Source organism: Neopelma chrysocephalum, unplaced genomic scaffold (assembly GCF_003984885.1).
Source record: "Neopelma chrysocephalum unplaced genomic scaffold, ASM398488v2 Primary Assembly neopelma1_138, whole genome shotgun sequence".
In the NCBI taxonomy this organism is placed as follows: domain Eukaryota; kingdom Metazoa; phylum Chordata; class Aves; order Passeriformes; family Pipridae; genus Neopelma; species Neopelma chrysocephalum.
The window spans coordinates 2,560,099-2,581,427 of NW_020897800.1; the positions used below are offsets into that span (position 1 = coordinate 2,560,099).

Genomic DNA, 21,329 nt, shown 5'->3' on the forward strand with positions numbered 1-21,329 from the left:
TGGTCTGGGAAAGGCTTCCCGAAGGGGAAAACCAAAGGACCGGGGGAAGGGCAGGGAGGGAGGAGGAAGAAGAGGAGGAGGAAGGGGGAGAGAGGAGGAAAATAAGGGGAAGAGGAGGAAAGGAAGAGAAGGAAGGGGAAAAGGAGAAAAAGGAGGAAGAGGAGAAGGAGCAGGAGAAGGGGGGAAAGGAGAAGAAGGAGGAAGAGAAGGAGGAGGAAGGGGGGGAGAAGAGAAGGAAAAGTGGGTGAAGAGAAGGAAAAGGGGGAGAAGGAGGGGGAAGAGGAGGAAAAGGAGAAAAAGAAGAAGAAGGAGTAGGAGAAAGGGGAGAAGGAGGGAGGAGAGGAGGAGAAGAAAGCGAAAAAGGAGAAGGAGAAGAGTAGGAGAAGAAAGAGGAGAACAAGCAGAAGAAGGAGAAGGAGAAGAGAGAGAGAAGGAGTAGAAGGAGAAGGAAGAGGAGGGGGGAAGAGAAGGGGGAGGAGGAAGAAAAGAAGGAGGAGGGGGAAGGAGGAGGAGAGGGAAAAGAAGAAGGAGGAGGAGAAAAAGGAGGAGGTGGAAGAGGAAGAGGAGGAGAAGCAGGAGGAGGAAGAGGAGGGCTGCCGGCGGAGGGATCCGGTGCCGGGGCGGGGCGGCCGGAGGTACGAGCCCCCCGGAGGCGCCGGGGAGGGGCGAGCCGAGCCCAGCCCAGGATCCGAGCCCAGCCCAGCCCATCCCAGCCCAGCCCGGCCCGGCCCGGCTCGGCGCAGGCTCCGCCGGGACGCTCCGCTCCCGCCTCGCCGCAGCCGCAGCAGCAGCAGCGGGACCAGCCCCGGGGCCGGCGAGGGGAGCGGGGGCCGCGGCGAGGCTTTGGCCGTGCGCGGGGCCGGAGCGGGAGGCGGAGCGGCGGCCGATGGAGCCCCGGGCCTAGAGGGGCCGGCCGGGCCGCCCCCGCGGCGGGCGAGCCCCGGGCGGGGGTCGGGGCGGGCGGGCAGCGGGACATGGGCCCGGCCGCGGGCGGGGAGCGCCGCCCGCCCCCCCTGCGCTGAGCCCCCGCAGCGCTCCCGCCGCAGCCTCCCCGCTGCTTTTTTCCTCCCCCTCGGGGGCGAAGGGAACACCGAGATTGGGTTTTTTTCCTTTCTTTCTTTCTTTTTCTTTTTTTTTTTTTTTTTCTCCCCCCTCCGTGATCTGGATATTCCGCGCGACCGCAAAGAAGAGTTTTTTTGTTTTTGTTTTTGTTTGTTTGTTTGTTTTTTTCTTGTTTGTTTGGGGTTTTTTGTTTCGTTTTCCTCCTCTCCTGCCCTCGCACCGGGTCTGCCCCTCCCGTGCGTGTCACTTTCTCCCGGAGCCGAGGCTGGAGCCCGGAACCTCCGCGAGGGGCGAAGCCTCCTTCGTACTCCCGCAGTAAATGAGTAAAATGTAAATTGGATAATAACGACCTCTTGCCAAAGGCTCCAATGAGTGGCACACAGTCCACAATCACGGACAGGTCAGTATGAAATGGAATTTCTCTGGTTTTCGTCTTTTCTGAAGTAGAGACCGTTCCCAGAGCTCGTGTGCTTCGCGTTCTGACTTCATTGATAGAAAGAATGAGAAGAGCGGGGTTAAATCTGAGTTTCTGGGAGCCTGTCCGTGCCCAGGGTGTCTGACTGTCAAAGCGACTGGGTTCACTTTGAAACTGGAGTATTTCAAGTCCAACAGCTTTCAAGCCTGCCAGGCTGACTTTGTAGGAACCACGGGTTGTAATTCAGCTCCCAGGATGGGAGGAACACCAAAGTAATTCCTGCAAGGAGTTAAAGCAGGAAAGGCGACGGGGGTTTAGGATTCAGCTCGAGTGTGAACTCAGAAACCTTGTGCAGGATGCACTTGGGTCTCGTTGGGTCAAGCACTGCTGGGAGGTCACCTCAGGTGAGGCAGGAGGGATAGTTGTGGAGCAGGAATGTCTGCTGGTGTCTCCCTCGGTTTAAGTTGTCCTGGCTTTAGATACCTGCTCAGGCCTCTGGGCTGCTCTGCAGGTGCTCCCTGTGCCTTTTATTACAGCCTGGAGTTCTCCTGCTTGAACTGGGAGAAAAACGTGGGGTTTGTTGTGACAAAAAAACTCAAGTAGGAAACCTCTTCATATGCTTTTGAAACAGGATGAGTGGAATGAATGCCTTCATTTGAGGAGAGGAAAAGATATCCTTTCTTTTCTTTTTCCAGCTTACAATGTCAAAAATTTTCACGTATTTTATTATATTCTTATCATGTATCTTTGGTGGTTAAGGTGTGAATGTGTGTGACAAAGGCCTTGCTTTGGCCTGTCATAACCAAGCAACTCTGGCACAGCAGAGAATCCAGAGCTGGGACAGAGGAATGATGATTTTGACTGCCTGAGCTTGTCCTATAGACTCCAGGAATGGGCACCAAGTGCAGTTCTCACACTTAGGCCTTTTTATGACTCCACAGGTCAGCTCAGAATTGTGTATAATCTGTGTTTCTGACTGTTCATAGAGGATTAAGTCTTTGTAATTAATTGTGTAGCTGTCACAGAACAGGTGACAGAGGAAAACTCCTAAATTTCTACTCTTTTGCAGTGCATCAATGATTCTTGAGTTGCAGGACGTTTTTCTCTGTACCAGACAAGACAATGACACTAAAAAGGCATTTCAGTGGCTTTGTGAGGATTTTGTTACATACTTGAGACCATATGTCTTATGGCAGTTGCATGATATCAAAAGGAACGACAGGATTTTCATACCAAGAAGCAGCTGAGTGATGCATGGAAAAGAAAAGCACGAGAACAGGGAATTTAATTTACTTGTTAGTAAAACAAAATACTTTCCATTATTGAATTGGAACAGCCAAATTGAAAACGTAGCGGAGACAAAAAAAAAATGTCTCATTTCCTTTAGCTCTCAGTCATGTCAGGAGGATGTTTCTGTTTGGTGCTCCATTAAGGGTCTGGTTTAAAAGGCTTTTAATGTCAGGTGAGAACAGCCCTGGCAGTCAGAGCTTTCTGGAAGTGGGGATGTGGGATGGCTGGGGGAATGTGGGGAAGCTGGATCTTGTCTTGCCACTGCTCTCCACCTCTGGCCTGAAGGAACCCCAGCTCTGGAGGTGCAAAAGTTGTGGTGATTGTTCAGCCTGGAGAAGAGAAACTTTGAGGTGACCTAATTGTGGCCTTCCAGGACCTGGAGGAGCTACAGGAAAGATGGAGAGGGACTATTTAAAAGGGCCTGGAGTGCCAGGACAAGGGGGAATGGCTTCAGAGGGCAGGGTTAGATGGGATATTGGGAAGGAATCCTTCCCTGGGAGGGTGGGGAGGCCCTGGCACAGGTTGCCCAGAGAAGCTGTGGCTGCCCCATCCCTGGAAGTGTCCAAGGCCAGGTTGGACAGGGCTTGGAGCAACCTGGGCTAGTGGAAGGTGTCCCTGCCCATGGCAGGGGGTGGAGAGAGATGATCTTTAAGGTCCCTCCCAACCCCAACCATTCTGGGGTTCTGTGATGATTCTGTGATTTATTCCCTGGCTGAACCTTTCAGCAGAACCCCAGGCATGGTGGTGGTGGTTTCTCATCTCAGCCCCTCCTCTCTGTCTGCATTGTGCAGGATCTGGAGGGGGGGGTGTCTTTTGCTCACTGTTGTCCCACAGTGCACTGGGGAAATGCTTCCTTTCCCCTTAGGCCCAAGAAGCCTCTGTGTTGCCTCTTTCAATCTGTCTCTTAATCTGGGAACGTAAAGCAGGTGCAGTAGAAATCACCTCGATGCTTCCAGTGTCATGGTGGAAATCAGATGACGTGTTTAATTCTCTCTGTATTTATCAGTGACCTTTCTTGGTGGGATCCAGTTGGGAACTATCTTAAAACAGGAAAATCCAGCTGGCATCTGTGCCAGATGGCATTAGGAATATAACAGGGTGGCATGGGCCTGCATTTTTCTCCATATTAGCTTTCCATATTTGCATGTTACACATGTAGAGCTGCCTAAATCCATGTTACAGACAGCAGATATTTCCTGTGGTATCCCCTCAGCTGAAGGTGGTAATTGTGCTAGGATTTGACAGCTGTCAGACATTTCCCCTGTGCAAGTTGCACTTGTCTCATCCTTGACAAGTTTTATGTCTTTTATGTTTTTGTTGATGATGTCATGTATGGCATTAAAGTATATAAATTAGGAGTGTATGAATGGCCATTTCTGGTGCTGTTCTGTAGCTAGTGTGATAAATGATGTTTTCATTAAATCCCCTCCCTTTTTCTCTTTTTAATTTTGTTCCCTTTCCCAGGAAAGTTAAATGGATTTTAGTGTCTGGCACTCTGCTGAAACAGTCAGGCCAGTTCATATCTGATGATAATTCCCTCTGTGGACCAAACCTTAACTCAGTTAATTTTGAGGATGGTTATGCTCCATCCCTGAGCTGGATTCTGGTATCCAGCTGCCTCCAAAGCAACAGCACTTTCTTCAAGTGTCTTTTTCTTCAAGTCCCTTAAGCCTGGAGGGAAGTGAGTGCCTGGGAGAGTGGGGGAATACCAGGCATTAAACAAAAAGGCAGAGCAGATGTTAAAACTCCTGGGAGTGTAATGGCTGTTCAGAGTTACTGAAGAAGCCTCTGACACACACTGTTCCCCATCAGCTCCTCAGCATTTGGAGAAACACCTAAAGGGTAAAATAAATATTAGCTTGTAATAGAGTAGAAACACATCTGCAAAACAGTGTCCAGGGTTGCTGGGGTGCCTTGTGTGGCTTCTGGTGGTTTGAGAGAGTCAGAACTTTTAACAGTGACTTAAACTTCCCCTTCTTTATCTCAGGATGTTCTTTTACTTTGTCAGCTGCTGCTTTTTTTTTCATAGAAAACGCCCAGTGGACCATATCAAACCCATCTCCAGCCTTATTGCTCTGCTCCTTTATGTTTGTAAACATATACACCCCCTTCACTTAATCCTCTCTTAGCCATGCTGTGTTTATTTAGAGGCCTCCTGAGGTGGCATTTATCTTGCTTAGCCTAGTAAGCCTTTGAGGTAGAACATCTCTGAGCTGCTCACCAAGACTGACTTGATAGTGGAAGGAACCTGGTGCATGGAGGGGACCATTTCTCATCCCATGAATTTGGGCAGATCTGCTCTTCATTCCTGCCTGGATTTAAGTGAGGTTTGCCATATTTTTTTAGCCTAAAAAATGCAAATTTTTGCCCGGTTGCTGGTGCTGGGTTGGGTTTTTGTCGCTGGATGGTTTCAGGGGTGTCACTGAGGGTTTGGGAGCGGGCAGGGTTTGCTGGAGGAGTCTCCAGTCAGTGAGTGTGCCCGCATTCCCTCCCTCTGGAGTTTTCCTGGACCCAGCCAGCTCTGGGCGTTGCTGCTGTGCCGTTTGTGGCCGGGGACACATGGCCGGGCCAGATAAGGCCTTTATTCTTCCCAAGGCCACGCCGGGGCCGGGATGAAACCCGGCCATTTGCAGGCTCTGCTTGGCCACCGAGGGCTGCCCCGAGCTGGGCTGTATCCTGTTATGACACCGAAGAAACATTTGTATGCCATTAATTCTCTTTTTTTTTTTTTTTCCCTGCTCTCGTAGCTCACTGTATTTTTCTTCCTGTAACCGTTCCAAACTCACTTCAGAGTTGAGCAATGGCACTCACTTTATGGTTTTCTTTCTGTTTATTAAAAGCCCAATAAAAGAAAGAAGGAGGCTCTTGCTTTCGCAGGACCTCGCCGAGGAACCGGTGACTCTTCCTTTGCACTCGCTTGCAAATGAGTTTTATTTATAACCCTGCTGTAGTTTCTGTTGCTATGATTGGAAAACAGCAGAGGTAGAATTTACACATAATTACCCTTGAGAAGTTTTAATTGGTGATTTGCTCCTGACTTGGTACTAAAATAGACCCTAATTGTTTCTTATCTGCTCAGATGCACTTTCCCTGTCTTTGGAAGTCCTTGTAGTAACTGGGAATTCTTTAACTGTCTGGTGGGGGAAAAAAGGGTTTTCTTTTTTTTCCAGCCGAGTAAGAACTTCACAGAAAGTGACACCTTATTGTTACTGAGTAGTTAGATGCTATTATCATGCATTTATTTAATCAGTAGAGTTTGTGAGACCCCATATTTATGGGAAATGAGCTGCAGCACAACATCTAAGGACTAAAAAGCATAATAGTCTTTAAGGCAAATCATCTTGTGCTTTCCATCATTGTGCCTTCACTCAGTTTGGAAATGAGCAGTTGACATAGTCTGTGCATAAATCCATTTTCTCTTTTGGTTTTGTCGTGGCTGTCACAAGAGAGGACTGTCTGGGATGTTCACTGCTGGCCAGGAAGCAAATGCTCCCAGTTCATGCTGCATAGTTTATTAGGGTTTTTACTGGAGACAGGAGTTGAGGTGAGCTTGATTTTCTAGTTTTGAGTAGAGCTGTGGGCGTTGTGATTATTTGGGTGGAGGCAGGAATGATATTTCATCTCTTAGCCCAATTGTATAATTCTCCCCTGTGCACATAACTCCTGTTATGGCAGTTCTGAACGTTTCAAATGGATGGGTTGGGAATGGGACTGGGATGTTGGCTCCTTCAGTTTTAGACTTTCAAAATTCTCGTCCACATCTACAGAAATTGGGGACATTCAGCAGCAAAAAATTACTCAGCAGAGGTAGTTGTGGAAAGCCTGGGGGGTGTGAGGGGTTGCATGAAGAGTCTGGAGAAGCAACCTGGTGATGTGTGAGCTCTTCAGACACCATTCCTGTCACAGGGGTATCCACAGGGCTTAGGAAACATGGAATATGGAAACCCTTTCCAGCCTGATCCAGTCAGTTCTCCTGACTCTGGCTGCCCATGGAGTGTTTGAGTGCTGGTGGGGTGTTGACACAACTCATCACTGTCATGTTTGGGTTGTCCTGCTCTGTGTCCTGTCCCTCCCCTTTCTTCCTGTGGACAACTGTTTGCACATTGGAGTGTTTTGAGGTCTCTGTTCTGTCCTAGTTGGAGATTCTTGGGAAGAAAAGTGCGTCTTGCCCTGGGAGCAGGAGTTGCTGAGGTCACTGGTGAGCTTTGTGGGTGTTTGTTGGTGATCTTTGACTCCTGTGACCTGTGTGGGACGAGAGTTTCGTGGTCCTTGAGGGTGGCAGCAGTGACCACAGTCCTGCTGGGAATCAAAGAGACTTCTGTTCACCCTCACAGCTGTTCTGCAGCACGTTGTAGAAGTAGTGATTTAGGCATCAAAGATTATTTAGCAGTTCATCCTAAGGTAGTACAGAGCATTCATGAATTTGGGGAAGGTGGTGCTAACACCTGTGCCAGTAATTTTATGTATTTCATGACAGTACACCAGGATTATTTGATTATTTCCTCCCAGGGAATTTATGTCTTTAAGCATTTGTGTGAATTTGAGTAGCTTCAGTGCCTCCTGTTTCCCTGCTTTCCCAAGAAGCTTTGGAGTATCATCAACAGGATTTTTAGCATTAACTCTTGTTTTCCCTCAGTGTTTTGGGTGGCATCCTTGGCCTCTCATGGTTACAACCATCAGCCCCCCCCCTGAGCCAGCCCAGGGCTGCAGCTCAGAGTTATGCAGAGTGTCTCAGAGAGGAGCAGTGTTTGCTTTGGTCTGGAGACTGAATTCTCCACTTAACCTCGAGCTGGTCCTTCTGGGTCACCAGGGAGGTATGTTGGCTCTGCTGCTTCAAAGATAAGCTCAGGCTCTTGCTTCAAGGCTTTACCCTCCAGGTTTCTCATTGAATACCTCTTGTTTCCCTCTGAAAATCAGCAGTAGGAGACTTACTAATGAATCCCATTTGCATTATCCTCGAGTTTGGGTGGTCAGAGTTGCTAATAAAAGTGCTTCTTGTAGCATTCCTGAGGCTCTGCAAATATTCCCCTTCCTGAGCACTCTCCCTTCTTTCACTCTAGGCCTGATATTTTATCTGCCTTGAGATAACTAGATTTTCCTGTGTAGGAGATGTCAATAGCACAGAGAGAAAATAGACTTAAATGCATATTTTCAGGTAGGTGATGCTCTGCTCTGTGGCCCTGCTCTGCATAATTATTAGGTTTTAAAGAATAAAAGTGTTAGTTCATGTCTCAGCTTGATTAAACTGAGGGTCAGGAGCCTGGATGTAGATAATGTTTCATCATGAGAAGAGAAGGCTTAAAATAAGGGCAGGAGAAGCAGTGGCAAACCAGTAAAATCAAAAGGGATGTAAAATGTGCAGTGTGCATTAAGAATGTACAAGGGATAAAATGCAAGGCAGGATACATTAAAAAAAATAGGACCAGCCCGCATAGAAAAAAGACAGGAAGAAACAAGGTTTGCTCATTTTTCTTTTAAAAGCAAACACGTGAAAACAAATATATTCAAAACGACAGGAAAAAGCAGCGTCCTTATGTTTCAGATGTAAGCATAAGTATAAATAGCCAATGCAAAACAAACAACGTTCAGACGGCGACATTCACAGATCGTCTCCTGAACGGGGGGGTTTGTGCTTTTGTTATCGCTGTGCATCCTTTCCTTGGGGGGGTTTTCAGTGTTGTGTCTGTTCGACTTCTGGGGCAGGAACCCAGAGTCGCACCCGTTTAGCCCCGGTGTGATGGTAAATAAGAAACATCGCTGTTTACATCGCTTGGCAAACGCTTAAATGTGATGGCGTGGCTATTTTAAGCCTTGTTTTGACAACACTGAAAGGTCCGGGCTGTGATGTGCGGTGCTGAAGGTGCTTCACGGAATTGCTCCGGCACCGGGAAAGCAAATGAGCGCGTCCTTCCCGAGGTGGAAAAGATCATCGATCACAGCACAGGTTTCTGTGCTTGAAATAATTTTGTTGTAATCTGGGCTCGGTTCATCTGAAAAAACTCAACCTTTTATGGTCAGGGAACAGGGTTTTGTTAAAAGATGGACTGGACTGTGTGAATGAATCAGAAGGGCCTCTTTTGGTGGTATAAATTTGCAGTGTTGCTACTTGAAACCCAAGAGGGATCGTGGCATTGGAAATCCTCAGGGATATTGGTGGAAATCTTAATTTTTTCCAAGTGCTGTTCCTTATTGAGTATGTGAGTAGCAGCACAACTGTTCTTGTTTATGTGAGAAGCTGGTTTGGAATTTATTTGCAGGCTGTGGATCCTGGTTTGTGGCATCACAGGCAGCTGCTTTACCAAGAGCTGGGGTGACTTCCCAAGTGGAATTAGGAAGAGTTAGATACTCTTTTATGGAGTCCTGAGTGAGCTGCAGGACTGGAAGGGGGTTGCAAAGCTTAGGTTGGACCTGAATTGACCTGAGCAAGCACTTCCCAGCGTGGAGGAAAAGACCCATGTGTTTAATAAAGCCCCAGACTGATGTGAGACAGGCACAGGATTCGGAGTCCACCACTCCCATAAACATACAAGCTCCAACCTGCAGGCTCAACCCAAAGCATCTGATGGCTGCTTGAAAGTCTTTTTTCCCCTGTTATGATAGTGGCTGTTGGTGCAGCTCGCTGGCAGCACATCAGACGAGGCGTCTCCTCTCAGTACTCTGTGGCACCTCTGCCTTTCTGGTGTGCCCAGATGCAAAAGAGGACTCTGATGAGCAGGGGCTGAGATCAAAGCTGCCAGAAAAGGGCTGGAAAACGGGGGGGAAAGAGGAGGATTAAAGGAGGGAAGCTCTAACGAGCGAGACAAAGGAAATAGGAAAAAGCTGCAGTGTTAAGACAGGAGAAATCAATAGGAAATGAGTGAGAGGGGGAGAAATGGGGGAGCTGGTGGCAACTCCCAGATAGGACAGAGGCTTCCTGTCTGCCCCGTGTTCTGAGGACATGCCAGCCCTGAAGGGCCAGGACCTGCTGGGGTGAGGCAAAAAAACCCTGACGAGCCAGGGCTGCAGCTAAATTTGCTGTGGAGGACTGAAGAGGCGTGTTTGGTGTCTGGGAGTGCCTGTCTAATTCTTGAGGAGGCTGCCTGGAGTGACAGCAAGTCCCCTGGGACAGTATTTGAGCCATGATGGTGATAATTCCTGTTCTTCTGTTCAATTCTTTTCCGAGTCAGTGTTTGCAAGTGAGCAAATAACGTGGTTTTCTGATCTGTGTCGATGGGATATTTTTTTTCTGCCTTCTGAAAAATTATAATTCAGTGATGTCCCAAGTTAGGCAGCGACCTCAGCCAAAAATGAGCTGCTGTTCTCAGGTCATATCTGGTTTTAAAAGAGGAATTTTCCCCACTGATTTACTGCCACCTACCCTGCCTGTGACAAATATCCAGGGGGAACTGCAACAGAGGGAAATGAATTTATATAAATTCATATAAATTCATATAAGCGTGGACTCTCTAAATGTAAGGACGGGTGGAATTCTTGCGTGCCCAGGATAAAAACCCCTCTCTTGGAGATCTGCTGGTGCTGAAGTGCAGCTCTCCAGCTGGCAGTTGGTTGGTGCTGCCTGTTGAGAGGCACCAAAATGACAGGCTGTGGTTTTTACCCCGTGCAGTCCCTGCGGTTTTGGCAGCGGAAGTGGTTCCTGTGGGCACAGATCTGATCTGAGCAAACCCAACCAGCTCAATCGTTTTGGCTGCTGGAAGGTGCTGTGGGGATCCTGCAGAGAGAGCCCTTCCCAATTGTTGTGGGATTTCCTTTGTTGGAGGGATGTGTCGAGGTGTGTGTAGGTGCCTCAGCGAGGCTTCCCTTCCCTGGGGAGTTTTAACAGAACCGTCAGTAGGAAAAGCAAATATCTTGGAATAGCTCTGAAGTGGCTGCATGATCTAAAAGTGCTGTCCCCAGGTTTGTTGCTTCAGTGGTGGGTGATAATAGTTGGTAATATGGTGTTTCAAGCTCAGCAGCCCTTTGAGATCAGCAAAGGTCTTCAGGAAACGCCAAAATAAGTTGGTTTCTCTGTTTTTATTGGGGCCCTGGAAGGCCCAAGTTTTACACTCAGGTGTCTCTCAGGTCCGCGAAGTGACGTAAAATGTTCACCTCGCTCACCTCGTGGAAATTGTTCTGGGAAGAAAACGCTCAGAGGGGGAAAAAGGGAAAAAAAAAAAACAAAAAGGGCAAACACAGGTTTCTTCCAGCGTGGAAAGCTGGAGGAATGCTGGTGATGGCTGTAAATGCTGGAGTGGTGTTTACCTTGGATGGTACCCAGTGCAGCCTCAGCTGTACGTGTTGCATAGCAAACCTTGACCTCCTCCCCCTTTTCCTTTTAGCAGACTTACGAGCAGGTTTTTCACTCACCAGTGAGACATTAACCATGATTTTTTTGGTGTCTGCACCTGCTCACCCGTGCCTTGGGCTCCCCTCCGGAGCTGAGGCATCTGGCCCTGGTAATCCAGGCTCAATCCCTGGTTTAGGGCAGGCAAACCCTTCTTTCCTGGCAGTGGGGACGTGCTTGCCCAGCTGAAAGGTCAGTGGTGCTACTGGCGGTGGGGACAGTCCTTGTGCTGGTTACAGCTTGTTTGGACACTTGGCACCAGTTTGGAGGAGGTTCTTCCCTGGTCACGAGTCAAAGAGAAGCAGATAATTAAACTGAGCTGGGAGGGAGAGAGGAAACAGCTTTGCAACTTTTTTTTCTTTCGGGCAGCCTGCAAAAATCTAAATCCTTTCACTGGAATTCAGCCAGGTGGAGAGAATCTGTCCCTCCCTCCTCCTCCCCTTTTTTTTTCCCCCTTTTTTTTTTTTCTAATTAATATATATATATTTAATCATCATGGCTCTGCAGCTTCTGGGAGGCAGCTTCGCTGAGCCTCCTTATTGCTGCAGTAACAGGAGCATCACAGCAACTGAAAATTCTGCTCCATCTGCTGCTTTTTCATATATATGTAGAAAATGGCTCCTTCTCATCCATCAATTGATTCTTGGAATACTGATGGGATTTGATCAGCAAAGGTCTTCAGAATCCATAAATTGATTCTTGGAATACTAATGGGGTTTGATCAGCAAAGGTCTTCAGAAACTTATACCGGCAAAATAAGTTGTTTTCTCTGTTTTTATTGAGGCACCTGGATGTGTTCTGGCCCCGGCAATCCAGGCACAATCCCTGGGAAGAGGGAATATATTTCCTCAAAACCAGTGTTGGTATAGAGTATATGGGGATTAGGGTTTTTCTTTCTTTTATTTTTCTTGTTTTTAATGAAATGTCGTTCAGATCAAAAAGTTTAGCCCCAAAGGAGCATTTCAACAGCTAAGGTAAAGAGGGGGGAGAAAAAAAATCACCAAGAACAGGCAAATAGTGAAGTGGAGGGTTGTTGGTTTGCTTTTTCTTTTTGATAAATCCAAAAGATAGTTTGTAATTGGTTGGAGGACGGGCACAGAGGGACTCTGGATGCTTCAGACAAGGACTGTGCTGTTCAAGGGCCCAGTTTGTTTAAATCCCCACGTGGAATCTCCTCATCTCCTCCTCCGAGCTGCGTTCGGGGCAGTAAATTTGAAATGCAGTGGCAATGGGAAGCCCTGCTCGGATATCTGGGACCCAAAGATGGAAAGCTGTGGGATTCCTGTGGGATTTGAAGGAATCCTCGCAGCTGTGCTGATGGGGGCAGCGTTCCTGGCACTGAGGATCCATCCTCTGTGGCTCCAGTTCCATCCCGGGATAAGGGGCAGGAAGAAATGCCTGGGAGCAAATGGATTTTGTCTTGTAAGGCTGAAAGCAGCCCGGGCTCCCTTCCTCTCCCTCTCTCCCATCACGTGGAGATGTTTGCTTTAGATTAAAGCACTTCTGGTGGTTTCCATGCTGCAGAAAATACCTTGGGAGAAATTGTCCTCGTGAATTTAAAACCTCTGCATTTTCCGCTGCTTTAATACACTCAATACTGATGTTTTGCTGGTGACCAGCAAATTTTTATATATATTTTTATATGTAATTTTTTTATATATTAGTTTAATCTATAATTTTATATCTATTATTTTTTGTATATATATTATATATTTATGTATAAATAATTGTAGTGTAGTGCTTTATATACTTTATTTTTAAAGACATTACATAACTTGTATATACTTTATATTGATATTTAGATATATTTATAATTTATATATTTATATATATTTATAGATAACTTATAATTAGGGTTATAATTAATATATAATTTATTTATGTCTTTATATATTATATATTATACATAATTTGTATTTGAAATGATATAATTTATATTTTACATTATAGAACATATATAACTATGTTTATTTATAAATATATATAAATATATCAATATAGAAAATATATATTATATATTTTACATATAAATATATAATATATATAAATATGTAAAATATATTATATCTCATATATAAATATATATGTAAAATACATATTATATATTATATATTTATATAAAAATAAATATATAATATATACATTTATAAAATACATATTATATATAAATATATGAAATTTAATAAATATATAATATGTAATAAAATATATAATAAAATATAATATATTATATATTAATATATATTTGTGTATTAATATTTCCTATCTCTCAGTGTTTATATTTTCAAGTTTCTTGCATGTGTGGTAACATGAATCATCTCAGCTCCTTATGCTCAGCTGTTGGTTGTGTTGGTAACACAACATTTTATTAATGCTGGGAGGTGTTTGAGCGTGGACAACTGCTGGTGGGTGATGAGCATGTTCAGTCCCTACAGCCCAGGGAAAACTGGGGAGGGAGAGCTGGATTTTCCCCTCCCTGCCCAGGTTGGAGCTTGGCAGTGCAGCAGTGGGGGAGTCGTGTTTTCTTCCAGCCTGGATGACTCAGATGGAGCTGATAAGAGCCAGTACATTATTTTATATATATATATATATATATATATATATGAAGTTTCTGTAGGCAAGCTGCGTGCTAAATGAAGTTGCTAACACTTGGTGGTTTATATTTGGTGATCTGGAAGGCAGCTGCAGGTATCCTGGGAAGATTTGCCTGCTTTTAGCCCTGCTGCCCCTGCAGAGGCCGGAGCAGGAAGGGTTTGGTGAGGCTGCAAATATTAAAAACTCCCCATGAACCGAGGCACTGGGCAGCTCCTGGAGGAAATGCACCCTCCTGATCACTCCTGTGTGAACGTTCCTGCTCTGGGATTTCAGAGTAAAGAGGCAGATGCAGTGCTGGAGTTCAAACAATAAAACTTCCTGGCGAGGTTCGAGGGCTCCTTTCTCTCCCTGCCCATCTCCTGACCCCGCGCTGGACTTTGGGCAGGAGGGTTGGTGGGGAGGGGGAGATGGAGAGCCCTGGAAAAGGCTGTTGATTGTGCATTGACTGCAGGGCAGAGGAGAAATCATCAATAGGACAGACTGCAAAATAAAGTTAATTCTGGGGGAGATAAACTGGTATTTGGCTCATGGACAACGTCTGTGAACTCTGCTGGTGTGTTCCTCGTTGCACTGAAGCAGGGGGAGAATTAAAGTGTGTTTTAGTGCCCCAAAAGACATGGATTTTTGCATTTTCAGAGGCTGGGGCTGTGAGTACAGGTAGCAATAGCTTGCACTGTGGTTTGGGTTTTTCCTCCCTGCTTTTAGGGTTTGGCAGAGTGAGGCTGCAGCCGTGGGACAGAGGGATGATAAAGCCAGGGCTGACTTGCCTATGGGGGTCAACATTTTGATGCTGTTCTTGTCCTTTAATTGTTTGTTTTCTCTTTATTGTACATATTTTTTTTATATGTATATGTTTGTAAAGCTGGGGTGGGGTGAAGTTGATGGTGAACTGAGAAGGACCTGCAAGATCCTTCAGAAAAAATAAGTTCAAGCTCCCCCACTCCCTACCTGGTCCTCCATGTATAGAGAGCAGTTCATAGAGTTTTACAGGCCTGAAAGTATTTATTGCTGATAATTCCCAGCTCTGGAGTGAACCATAAGAAGGTACTGAGTGCTAAACCCATGGTATTGGTCTTGGGCTTTTATCTCTTGGAATTATGACACACTTTTAACAACTATGTTCAGTTTGCTGGGAATTAAGTCTATTTTGTCTTAGAAAATGAGAATCACTGCTCTCATTTCTCTCTTTTCAAACTGTCAGCTATAGAATAATTACTCCTCTGTCTAGTTTATGCTGTTTTGGCATTGACTGAAGTTTGAGTTTAGTGACTGGCGTAAATACTGTATTTTGGAGCCATTTTGGGGGGGCTCTTTTTTTTCTTTTTTTTTTCAGCAGACTTACTGGAATTGGTCGAACTTAATTCAATGACAGGATAAGCAAAAATTTGTTTAGCTAGACTGTTCTGAAATGTTTAATGCCTTCTAAAATTGTTCATGGTAAAAGATCAAGGAAGGAAGCTGTGTGACCTTTTAGATGCAGCTCCATAGAACCCCTTTTCCTATGCCAGGAGTCAGCCCAGACAATGAAACTGGAAGGATGAGGGTCCCCTTTCATAAAAGATCTTTCACTTTTTGCTTTTACAGATGACTTTTTGACGGCAGATTTAACAGACTTTGCAGCTGTCTTTTAATCAGTTTTCATATTTGGGCCAGAACTTTCTTATTTTAGTTACTGCCTGTAATAAAAAATTGTCCGGTTGCACGTTGAAAATGATAATTTTCTTTAATTTTCTTTGGTCAGCAGGTTATTTCAGTATTATCTACTAGTAATAAATGCACAGAGTTAACAATTGTGCCTAAAGTTTTAATGAGTTGAGTGTTCTCTTGTTCTGAAGATGACTTTGAAAGCCTTTGGCTGGGGGTTAAGGCAGCCGTGCATTAACAGCAGACAGCTGTGCTGCAGCCTTGTAATGATTGACTCTAAAGTAGGTTGCCAGTCTAATCCTAACTTGTGCTGATCTCTGCTTTTTGGTCAGCTGGCTGGAGCCTGGAAGGTGGGTTTTGTTCAGAGCAGAGCAGAGGATTTGGGTGGTGAATCACTCCGTGCATAATAAATTGAGTTGTATCTCCAGCAGTCGAGTTGATTTTCCCACCCGACTCATTTCATCATTTTCTCCCATTTCTAAATCATCCTTGTTTTTCCCTTTGTGGGTAGTACTTCCCTGGGGCTTGTCCTGCAGTTAATTTATTCTTTTTTTTTTCCTTCTGTGCCAGTTTTTAAGTTGAATTTTGCCTGGCATCCTACAGGTGCTGCCCCTTGACTGCTGTAACCACATCCACTAATGGACTTGCAAAGTTAGAGATGTTTCTTAGGGGGTTCTCATCTGGTATCTTGCATCCTAAAAGCATTTTCTTATCTCTTCTGTATCAAAATGCTCTGAAAACAGAAAGTTTGCATGTGCACTGCCAGCACTCAGCTTGCCTTCCCAATAAGTTGTATATTCCAAATATCTGTGACTTGGTTTCTGTACCAAGGTACCACACAGACTTGTGTCACTAATCTTTTAAAAAAGGAATTAGGGGACTGATTTAAGATAGGGTGGCTGATCTGGGTAGTATTTGCACTTCAGCAATTGCTGATCTACTTCTACTGCAAAAAATCATTTCCTGTTTCTGCCCCTCAGTTTTCTCTTTCTCAAACTAAGCTCCAGTAACTGAGGGAGCTGAAGCCATGAAGGGTTTTTATATGTTTTTTATATGTTTTTAATATGTGAAGCAGTGGGTTTGTAATATTATTGCTTTACCTGCTGTAAGCTGTCCTTAAATTGTCTCCTCTATTCCTAAGAGGAAGCTTCTATATCTTTAACTCCCACTGCCTCTTATGTAACACAACACACTTGGGACTCTCCAATGAAATATTAACTCACTTGGTCATCAGGTTGTCTCCTGCTTTCCTTAAAACATGCCCAGAGGTGGCCAAAGACAAGAGTTTTTTAGTCCTTTGGAGCTTGCAAGTTGATATTCAGATGAATAAAAGTTTTTGAAAGAGCACATGGATCCTTTTCTTATGAAGAAAATATGACGTTCCCCATACGTGACTTAAGAGCAGTTCAGTGCCTCTCACCTCTTTCTGACTCCTTTGTAGGGATGTTCTGACATAATGGCCCATGATTTTTGGAGCTGAAAATGCTCAGATGTTTCTCAGATGTGCCTAAAAGCTGCAGGTCGTGGAGTGGACTCTGTGTTCTTGCAGTATCTTGCTGAAATACGTCAGATTTCTCACATATCTTCTTGTCTGTACTTTTATATTTACACATTCTCTCTCTCCAAAAAAACCCCCATAGCAGTCCTTTGCTAGTTCCTGTTTATTTAAGATGTGTGGGATGGATTTTGTTCCTTGATATAAAATAGGAGAAGTGAACATCCTGAGCTCATCAGACATGGGAGAGACTGGGAGTCAGTGCTCCTAACAGGGCTCTGTGAAGCATTTGGGCCTTTCTGCCTGCCAGAGATGGTTTTTGGGGGCTGAGAAGGTGCATTGGCAAACTTTTTCTGTGTTGTGATGGGTTCTAATGTCAGGGATTCACTGGTTAAAAATGCATGTGTCCATCTATCCCATGTCCTGATGGGATCTGTGCTGAAATCTTTATACGGAATAGATTTATTCACCTATTTAAACTTCCCAGATTTATTCACCTGTGCCTTTTTGAACTTCCCAAAAACTGTGAGCGAGGTTGGGCCTCTTCAGCTGAGCTGCAAATATCATATCACAGAATCCCACAATGGTTTGGGGTTGGGAGGGACCTTAAAGCTCAGCTTTATCCCTGGGCAGGGACACCTTCCACTGTCCCAGGTTGCTCCAAGCCTGGGTGCTTCCAGGGATGTGCCAACCCCCCCCAAACAGAATCCTTAGGGTTTGGGGTGTTGAGTCTTTAGGTTTTCCAGCAGAACTCCCCCAGCAGTGGCAGCAGTTGGATGCTGAGCTGCTTTTGCTGCTCTCTGGATTCTTTTCACAGGGGTGTGGACTCTGCTCCTTTGGGACCGCTTTGCTTCCGCTCCGTGGAGCTCTGGGAAGCTGCTCTTTTCCCAGGCCTGGCTCCTTATTGGGGTAAAGGTCTGTGAATTCTGCATAAATATTTACCCTATCCCAGCCTGACCAGGGACTGAGCACACAGAGGAGCTTGGCTGACGGTGCTTGTAGGGCGTGGGGTTTATATATGGGCAAGAAGTGAAGAATTAATTAATTAACAGAGAATATTAGGGAGGGAGTGGGGACCAAAACTGGTGTTACTTGCAAAGAATGATGGAGCAGAGAGATTTAAAAACTCTATTCCAGGTTTCACCTTCCAAACAGGCTTGTGATATTTTAAAAACATTTAACTTAATTGTCCTTTGTTTTATTCTAAGTGGGCAAAGGCATCTGGCTAAATTAGAAGTTCACTACTTATTCTTAATACCATCTATTTTTTAATGATGTGGTATCTCTTTTCCATATTTCCTTTTCTTATCCTCCTTCCTGCTATAGCCCAGAAATCCCTGTGGGTTTAAAATGATGGTGCTCCATTACAGTCCTGGCCATATCTTGACTATCTTTAATTTCTCCTCAAAGCCTGCTTGCATCAGATTTTCTTCCTTTTTATGGTCAAAGATTTATTTTTTTTCCCCTCCTTCCAAATGGTTTTCTACGTATTTCCTGTGGCTGAGGGAAGGAAATCTGGGAAATCAGAGTAGGAAGCAAGATAGAAGCTTCCATTCCTGAATCTTCCTTGTTTTTACCCTGTTTCCTGGCAGCTGCATTGGTTTGTACTTGAAAGGAATGTATTGTGTTGCTTTCCCCCAGAAAAGCTGTAGATAAAATAGAAATAAAAATTAATTTTGAGTTTATTTATAAATTTCTTATTTCCATAAGCAAAAAAAAAATGGAGACAACAGTTAAATAAACCTTTCATGTGCTCAAATCCTTTTTTATACTAAGTGCTTTTCCTGGTAGACTGAACTTTTATTTGGATTCTTCAAAGTCTGTTTGGTTGGGTTTTTTTTTATAATGAAGAGAAGCTGCAATCTCCATTTCTGAAGCTTTTAAGCTTGTTTTATGGTACAAATGCACTTATTTTCCTAAGTGTTGATGCCACTAAGGGAGTTTTTATGTTTAAGGGAATTGAAAATGCTTCCTCTGAGTTAAAAGCATAAATCATATTGAAGCATATTCCTGTTGTATTCCTAGTCCCTCCTCATTGATCTGAATGATTGCAAATTAACTCTTTTGCAGGAAAATTTAAAAAAGCAAGCACTCTGCTTGCATGAATTTGAGTTTTGCAAGGATATTTAATATATACATTAAATATATATAGTATATTAAATATTCAGTATTTATTTTTTGTATATTCTGCATTTATATTTTATATATTTGAAGTATTATATATTTATTTTATAGATATAAATATATAGTACTTTACAATGTGCATATTTGTTCTTATGATTATAAAGTGGTATTTCCCTCCAACAGGGAAGGTTTTATTGAAGGGTAAACTGAGGCAGGCACTGGGGAGTGTGACTTTGCTCTTCCCAATGAAGGAAATGGGGGAAAAAACAATGTTTTAAGCAAAATACAGCTTGGTAAGCTCAGGTATATTGGCCTGTCACGTTGTTCCATCCATGTTTCACATGATGAGGAGCACGAGGGAGGAGAATTCGGAAAGACTTGATTTTTTAAAACGCAGTCCAGGTTTAAAAATATCCCTGTTTTGACACCCTTAGCAGGGGCTGTTTGGTGCACATGATTCTCACTCAGCCACGAATAAACTGGAGATGAAGCTCTGGGATTTGCAGTGACTTTTCCCTGGCTTCCTTCACTCCCTGATTTTGTGTTGGCTTAAAAAACCCTAATATTGTTGATTTTTTTTCCCCATTTTTTGTGGTGTCCTCCAGGCCAGGAAGGGGTGCTCCTGGGAGGATCTGAGCCATGGCCTGGCTTTTTGTTTTGTTTTGTTTTGTTGTTTTTTTGCTTTCCCCCAGTTCCCATTTTCTTTTTTGAAGAGCTGACATTTTCTGATTCGTGAAATTCCTAGAAAATGAGGAGCTTGGGCAAAGGTTTCAAAATAGGAACCAATGAGATCCAGCTCTCAGCTATTTAGAAAATGATAATGCCTGCCACTGGAAAAGAGGGAAGCATGGAAAATACAAGCTCTGGCTAGGAAATTACTGCATGGAGCAGGGAGATGGAGGGGTAGGAGTTGATTTCTTTGGCTTCCTTTGGCTTTTTCTCCTGTGTAATTGTAGCCTTGGTGCAGTTGTGGCTTGGAGATGATATTTGGGACCAGCATGCCTTGGACTGGGCAGCACAGAACTTGTGGTGAGTTGTAGCCTAAAAAATTTGCTCATGAGAACTGAGGAAATGCAAGAGAAGATAACTCCTATTAATACATTAAGAGGTTTGCTGCAGTTTCATCTTCATAATAGGCCCTGTGATTGGGGGAAGAAGAAGTGGAATTTAATAGGAATGGTAATTCAAATCACCAAAAAAAATGATTTAAGCACATGAAAAATCTATTTAACTGTTGCCTCCAACTTTTTTTTTTTTGCTTATGGAAATAATAAACTTAAAAAGGTACAGAATCAACTATTTATTTATATTTTACCTACAGCTTTCTGGGGGGAAGCAACACAATACATTCCTTTCAAGTCCAAACCGAGGGAAGGGTGTGAAACCGAGGAAGATTGAGGAATGGAAGCTTCTATCTTGCTGATAATTTTGGGTGAAGTTGGCTGGTTTTATGGCAAAGGGTAAAAATAAGAGATCTTTGGTTTCCCTCTCCTCTCCCTGTACGTGGCACTTTGGCTGCTTGTTGATGGAGAAGATTGAGGAATGGAAGCTTCTCTCTTGCTTCTTGCTCTGATCATTTTGGGTGAAGTTGCCTGGTTTTATGGCAAAGGGTAAAATAAGAGATCTTTGATTTCCCCTCTCCTCTCTCAGTATGTGGCACTTTGGCTGCTTGTTAATGGAGCAGATTCAGGAATGGAAGCTTCTGTCTTGTTTCTTGCTCTGTTTTGGGTGAAGTTGCCTGGTTTTATGGCAAAGGGTAAAATAAGAGACCTTTGGTTTCCCTCTGCCCTCCCAGTACGTGACACTTTGGCTGCTTGTTAATGGAGAAGATTCAGGAATGGAAACTTCTATCTTGCTGATAATTTTGGGTGAAGTTGCCTGGTATTATGGCAAAGGGTAAAATAAGAAGAGATCTTTGGTTTCCCTCTCCTCTCTCAGTACGTGGCACTTTGGCTGCTTGTTAATGGAGAAGATTCAGGAATGGAAGCTTCTATCTCGTTTCTTGCTCTGTTTTGGGTGAAGTTGCCTGATTTTATGGCAAAGGGTAAAATAAGAAGAGATCTTTGGTTTCCCTCTCCCCTCTCAGTACGTGGCACTTTGGCTGCTTGTTAATGGAGAGCCACTGCCTGGGGCTGTGGAGCCCTGGGAAGATTTACATTAATCAAACACAAACAGACAGTGTAGCGTGAAGAAATTTCTCCCCCGCCAGCAGCGCTCCCGAACTTAATTAGGTTATTGGGGCAGAAAAAGAAAACAGCCCCTTCACCCTCCAGTCCTTCCTGCCCAGGGCTTGACCACTCCAACAGCGCCAAGCTCCTGCTCTGACCTCCCAGTTCCTTCAGCTGGGTGATAGAGAGGGATGTGCTTCCATCCTCACCCTCTTC

The 21,329-nt window shown here is 44.4% G+C and overlaps 1 protein-coding gene across 2 annotated transcripts in view; it reads left to right on the top strand.

Moving 5' to 3' along the window:
- Nucleotides 1-1,214: 1,214 nt before the first annotated feature.
- The window catches only part of ARHGEF12 (Rho guanine nucleotide exchange factor 12), a 73,775-nt gene continuing 53,660 nt past the window's right edge, over nucleotides 1,215-21,329 (top strand). For both annotated transcript variants that reach the window (XM_027699438.1, XM_027699439.1), the window contains exon 1: nucleotides 1,215-1,462. In XM_027699438.1, the coding sequence (XP_027555239.1) occupies nucleotides 1,431-1,462 (32 nt within the window). In that variant the 5' untranslated portion in view covers nucleotides 1,215-1,430. The remainder of the gene's footprint in view (nucleotides 1,463-21,329) is intronic.